The sequence below is a fragment of the Thunnus albacares genome, chromosome 17 (assembly GCF_914725855.1).
Source record: "Thunnus albacares chromosome 17, fThuAlb1.1, whole genome shotgun sequence".
Taxonomy (NCBI): Eukaryota; Metazoa; Chordata; class Actinopteri; order Scombriformes; family Scombridae; genus Thunnus; species Thunnus albacares.
Window position 1 is genome coordinate 22,669,683 of NC_058122.1, and position 6,190 is coordinate 22,675,872.

A 6,190-nucleotide genomic window follows, 5' to 3' on the forward strand; every position below is an offset into this window, starting at 1 on the left:
ATTTTGCCATCAGAAAAACGACACAAACAGGAGGTCCGAAAGTCATGAGAGACTCTTTACATCTGACCAAATAACCCAGTGGAAAAATAATAATGATAATAATAATAATAAATGATAAGTTGTCTTGTCTTACCTCAAGATTTTTTCTACAAGTGCCTGATTTCTGGAATGTGTTTTTGTTCTGCAGTGCCATGGTCGGTTCTTATCTTTCCGTTTCCTTTTGTTGTTTCTGGGTCTCCTCCCTCCTCTCCTGTGGTTGATGGTATAACTTAGGCACTGACCCAAAGATGTGTACATTAAATAAACAAGCGGCCTATCTGAGAGGCTGTGAAATAAAAACAAAACAAAAAAAAAAAAAAAAGCACACCTCAAGCCAAGGATATGTCTATGCACTCTCTTTGCCTTTAACACAGGCGATTAACAGCGATTACTGATGCTGCTAAGAGGGAGGAGGCATAGTATTCTCTCAGCTGCATTTCTTAACAAACGGAGGTCATCTCTCTTTGCCTAGTGATCCACGGTGTGTGTGAATATGGTACACCTAACAAGCCCTACTCTAAAAACTGCATTAGGTCATACCAGACAACATTCAACTTCCTGAGATGAGCAAACAACCCATGATTTCATCAAAAGGAACAAAAGAAACAAAAAAAACCCAAAAAACTCAACAGTCAGTTGGTGTGTGTTGTCTGAAATGTGATTTACCTAATGTCTCATTGTTGTATTTTAAAACCTTTTTGTACATATTATCTTAATATGTAACATATTGTATTGTGTACATTTGGAATTGCTTTTGAGTATAACTAATATGAAAATGACTGGACTTAAAAGGTTGTCCGCTTGAAACCATTTCCCTCATGGCTGTGTGCTTTAAAGCAAGGTTATATGATGTAAATAAACAGAACTATGTTTAAAAAAAAAATTGTTTACATGCGTGTTTGTTTATGGGATTGTGTCATTTTGCAAGATGCATACTTAAAAAAAAAAAAAAAAAAAAAAAAAAAGCAGGGAGGATGAGGCTCATGTTTTGCAGCGCAGACGAGCTTAAAACAGGAGCTGAATGACGCCCTCTAGAGGTTGCACATGAGTAAAGTCTCTCCAGGCCCTGTGGCACTGATTTCCTCTGAGAACTTCAGCTCAACTATTGAGCTTCTTTTATAAAAAGTATAATATTTATGCATTCTTTGAAAATAAGCTGCAATACTGAAAACCTGCTGAAACTGATCATTCTCCCACCAACATCTAAAAGCTTTAAACACCATTTTCAGCAGATTTCTTGGCTTTAAACATGCCCGGCTCTTCTCTTATGAACCAAAAAAATGTTTCTAAAAGGGGGCATAAATCCAATTAGCATTTCTTCTTGCATCATATCTTAGTCTGAGCTTAATAGATTTAACTCCAGAGTGGGTTAACCTTCATAAGGCGCATCTCTATCATGCCCCATCCCCCCACCCACCCCCCCTTTCTGCTGTGGCTACAGTCCGTGTATTCTTCCTATTCAGAGCCCACTGATGTCGTCTTGCCCGTTTCAGGATCCTCACAAGAAAAGCTTTGTGAATATTAGCGTGCTGACGAAAGCCACGTACAGTAGTTCTGACGCTGCAGCTTGTTTGCTTTCCTGTGTGTGTGTTTTTTTTTTTGTTTTTTACAAGACGCTTCACAACACATGACGGTTATAATCAGAATTTCAAAATTTTTATTTGAACTTATGTTAACACACAACTGTTAAAATTTTATCCTGCAAAACAATCTTTTGCAATCCGGCCCAATTAGCTGCAAATTTGTTATTCAATTTCTGAGTGGGAAATGCAACATACAATGTTTGTTTTAAAATTCAAAAATCCAGTATTTATGTCAATGGATATAGTTGAGCAGGAAAACAAACTAAATACTCTCGTGTTGTCAAATACAACTCTTTACAAAAAAAATTCTTATTTTTTTGAAATATTTACATTTCCTCTTGAAAAATGAAAAATGAACAGGACACCCTTACAGTCCAAATAGAAAAGAAACGTCAAGTATTGCATTGCAATGCAAGGACTTTGTCGTCCAGATGACAAACAGATTACAGAAAACGGATGACATTATTTTAAATGCAGTAGTCCCGTGTTTTTTAAGGGATTTTCCCTACTTGACATGTGTCCTTAGTTGGTAGCGACCTGGCCCCTGTCTTTGCTCGGGTGGTTTTGCAGAAGGAGCTCCGTGTTTTGGGCCCTCAGTCTCTCCAGTTCTCTCTCCAGCTCTCTGAGCCGGACCAGGGAGCTCTCCACCGTCAGACCCCCGGGCTCCACGGCGCGCCTCAGCCGGTTGTTCTCCTCCTCCAACCGGGACATGCACTTCTCCAGCTCCAGGTACTCCTGCACCAGCTCCTGCTTGGTCATATTCTGCAGGCTCTCGACGTGGTACATCTCGTAGGTCTCGGAAAAGTCTCTCTGGAGAAACTCCCCACCTGCGTTTCCGGGCCTCCCGATGCCGTCGCTACCTCCGCCGCTGCCGTCATCATCATCCTCTTCCTCGTTATCGAAAAAGTCCTCCTCGCTGCCCGTGTCTTCCATGCGCCCACCCACCCCCGAGGGCCGCCTGACCCCGGTCTCGGTGTTGAGGTCGGGTTCCTCTCGGTCGTGCTCATCCATCAGGAACTGGGTGGTGTTGTAGGGGGCCACTGGGAGCCCTTTGGCGAACATCTCCTCTCTTAACCGGGAAGCCCTTTCAGTCTCTCTCTCATCCAGGGCTTTCTTTTCCTCCCAGGAAAGTTTAAAATAAGGCTTCCAGTGGCGCTTCTTCCTGGAGGTCCGACGCCTGTGCCTCTTCTTGCCCAGGCGCGCATCTAAGCCAGTGTCGGAGTCGATATGCAACTCCTCTTGCACCTGGCTCAAAGTCTCCTCCAGCGGTTCGTCTTCGCCGTTTCCCTGTGAGGTGTGATTACCGTCGCCTGCTGCAAGAACATCGGGTTTCTGGAGAGGCTGAGGTGCAATCGGGCACTTTGTGCGATCGTTTCCGGCTGCGAAGGCAGGACACACCCCCCTCTGTTCGCCTTTCATTTGCCATAACTTGTCTGTGTTGATATCCTCACAGTTCTCCGCCCGCTGTTGCTGCTTGTGGTCTCTCTGTCGCCCCCTGTCGCCGTCCTCTGGCCTACCACGGTTGCTGGCTGGGAGATGCTCCAAAGCGGCTCCGCTGCTCCCACCTGATGGGCTGCCTGAAGTTTTCAGGTGATGGGTCTGCTCCGCTGGCTCTGTCATCCTGATCATCCGCTCTGCCGGCTCCGCTTCAGCGCATTTTAAATTATGCTCATGCTCTCAAAACTGAGCTTAAAAGTTCGTTTAAAAAAAAACTTAAATTTGAACAAAATATACGTATTCCAGAATGAGCAGGAGTCACCAAAAAAAGTTTGAATATCACGTTTGAAAACAAACTCTCGCAAAGTTAAAGTAAACTTCCGAACAGTAAACACTTGTTACTCCTCCAAGGGTTTGTCAGAGCAACTGTCGCTAACTACCATTAACTGTTTCGACGCTGTCAGAGCTTTCGTTCACCCGGAGACTGTGTTCCGCCGTCACAACAGTGTCCAGTGTGCTACTCAAGAAGAGGGAGCTCGTGCTTATATAGTGGCTCCGCCTCCAGCCGTGCGCATGCTGCTGCTCGCGACGCCTATTGGATTGTGGGACATGTGGTTTGGATTTCAGCGCAACACTGGCGGAGGCCTGCATATCAAACTACATAGCCCACAAGTCTACGATAACTGACGAGCATATAAACCAATCAAGTGTTAGGATCTTGACTACACTAAAGCCCACCCTCCTCTTTGTTGATTGGATAAGAGTATAACTTTGCTGTTGCTAAGCTTATGGTATTTTCTGATTGGGCAGTCCAATAGTCAATCAGAAGTACGTAAACTATACCAAGAAAGCAGTCCGGGGCATTTTTAAGGACGCTACTATCTGCAAATGAAGGGGACGCGATTAAAAGTAATGAAAGACAGACGCACTAAAATACTTTAGAATGGCTATATATTGATCCTGGAATAAATAAGCGCGTTTTAAACGTGAGAACGTAGGGCTTGTTACAATTCGCTGACTACACAGTCTAACGCCAAATTATTAAAACAATAAAAAACCCTCCGTGTTGTAAGCAAAATGAAGAAAACCTCTCGCGGAAACTAGTCCGCTTTAAATGTTCATATAGTAAATTAAATGAATTCAGCTCATTTTCAACATGAAAATGTTGTTCATGTTTAGTGTCGTATAAATGTATCCTTGTAGTACGAATTGGATCATTAAATGTTTTAAATAAGAGTATTTTGTGTGTCGTGCGGAGTGATACGTTTCGGGGCAGGGGCTCGGGGGGAACTCTGGAAGCAGCGTAAACAAACGACATTTATTGTCAAGCAGCCGTTACGAGCAGATCTCCGGTCCCCTCGTTGTTGACGGGTGGGTCAGGCGAGCTCACATTTGCTCGATAATCCTGTAACCAGTGGACGTGGAGTGGTGTAGATCCGTTTAGAACATTTCTGCGGAACCCATTTTCTTAAAACGCAGTGTTCGTTTTACACTGATGTGTTATCAGCTAAGGATAAGCTAGCTAGCAAGTGAGCGCTCCGTGGTGCCGCTCCCAAATTAAAACACTGCATCATTCCATAAAGTGTGAAGCCATACGCACTATAACCAAAATAAACGTTACGTGTTCTGATAATATGTCATAGCTAACGGTTTCTGGCGTTAGTCAAGACCAATAAACGCCACAACAGCAACGGTACATGAGGCTAGGCTAGCTAATGCTAACTGGCTAACGCTACGGTGTAGCGTAAAATAAAAAGTTAATATATGTTACGTTTGTATAATATACTATATGTAACATTAACGGGCGGTCAGTTTCATACAAACGTTTCCTTATTCGTTCGTCGATACAGCCGGAGCGAACAGGGAACAAAGTAAAACAAAAATGGCCCTACATGAGTTGCTAACGTTAGCTAGCGGCTAACTAGGCCAGTGTGTTTATACTGGGTCAGCGTAATTGCTGGAGTGTAGATGCTTCCCGTGAGAGTTTCACATTACGGAATTACGGTGAATTTAAACATTTGCAACATAACATTCTGTCGCAACAGTATAGACCAAAACATTTGTATATACATAAATAAATTGGAGAAACAGTCTTTGTTCGTATTAATCCGTGATATGGAACCACCGAACTATTTTAGTTTCAGGAAGTAGACTGCCCCTGATCTTCCAAGCCAGCACTGAAGCTTTCTTTTAGTTTACTGATGGTTAGCAAACTAGTTATACAAGCCACCCGTAGATGAACTATAACTATTCTTTGTTGTCGTTTTATATACAATGAGCTGCTGAAATAAATAACTGTTTGATTAAAAGTATGCCAACCTTGTTATGGTCTATCAATATCTTAATATTGGTTTTGTATTGTTTTGTTTTGCATAATCTTTACACAAACACTGCATGTTGGAAGACTGTTTTCATACTCAAATAAAAAAAAAGTCAATACACTGACTGACTCCATCTTTAACTGAGCATGTTTCCCTATACCATGCACACACATACTTAATTTCTTCACAGTTTTCACAAAGCACTTTTATTTCTATTCATGGAAGAAATGTACTACTAAGTCTTTGACCTCTAATGGTGGGTGACTGGTCTCTCCTAACACTGGCAGCAAAGACTGAGAATCCAACAACACAGGCCCACTGTTACTACTAATAGAAGCAGGCAGAGTTTCATCTCTGGCAAATAAGCAAGCTGAGCTGGGAGTCCTTTGAGGAAGAGGTGATATGTTCCACTTATGAAACCTAATGACCATGGAGATTGAGAAATCCTACCAAGGGTTCCCATATTCTCAAATCAAGGAGCGGTGCAGCTAGGGAACCAAAGCTGCTCCTGTATAGATCACAGCTTGTGAGGATTAGCAGGCATGACTTAATCTCTCACCCTGTCTAACATGGTTGTTGCTGCAAATGAGGGGAGATGAAAGATAGAAATTGTTATAGGCCTATGCGTGGCCTTGAAGTGTAAATTTAAGCGATGGCTGATATCCATCTACACACAAGAGGTTTGTGCTTTTTAGTTTTTCCACATCTGCCATTAAAACTGCAGGACTAGATCTATGTTTTTGCTAAAAAAAAATGTGAATGAAAGAGGCAAACACTTGATAAATCAACTGCATTAAATAGCTGAGTGAA

At 42.6% G+C, this 6,190-nt stretch overlaps 1 protein-coding gene across 1 annotated transcript; it reads right to left on the reverse strand.

Moving 5' to 3' along the window:
* Positions 1-1,673: 1,673 nt before the first annotated feature.
* On the reverse strand, positions 1,674-3,679 carry hexim1 (HEXIM P-TEFb complex subunit 1). The gene has a single exon (XM_044330582.1). The coding sequence runs from the start codon at positions 3,249-3,251 to the stop codon at positions 2,145-2,147; it is 1,107 nt and encodes a 368-aa protein (XP_044186517.1). The 5' UTR covers positions 3,252-3,679; the 3' UTR covers positions 1,674-2,144.
* Between the last annotated feature and the right edge of the window lie 2,511 nt (positions 3,680-6,190).

Coding starts and splice junctions, on each gene's coding strand:
- hexim1 (XM_044330582.1), bottom strand. CDS start 3,251: ATGATCAGGATGACAGAGCCAGCGGAGCAGACCCATCACCTGAAAACT.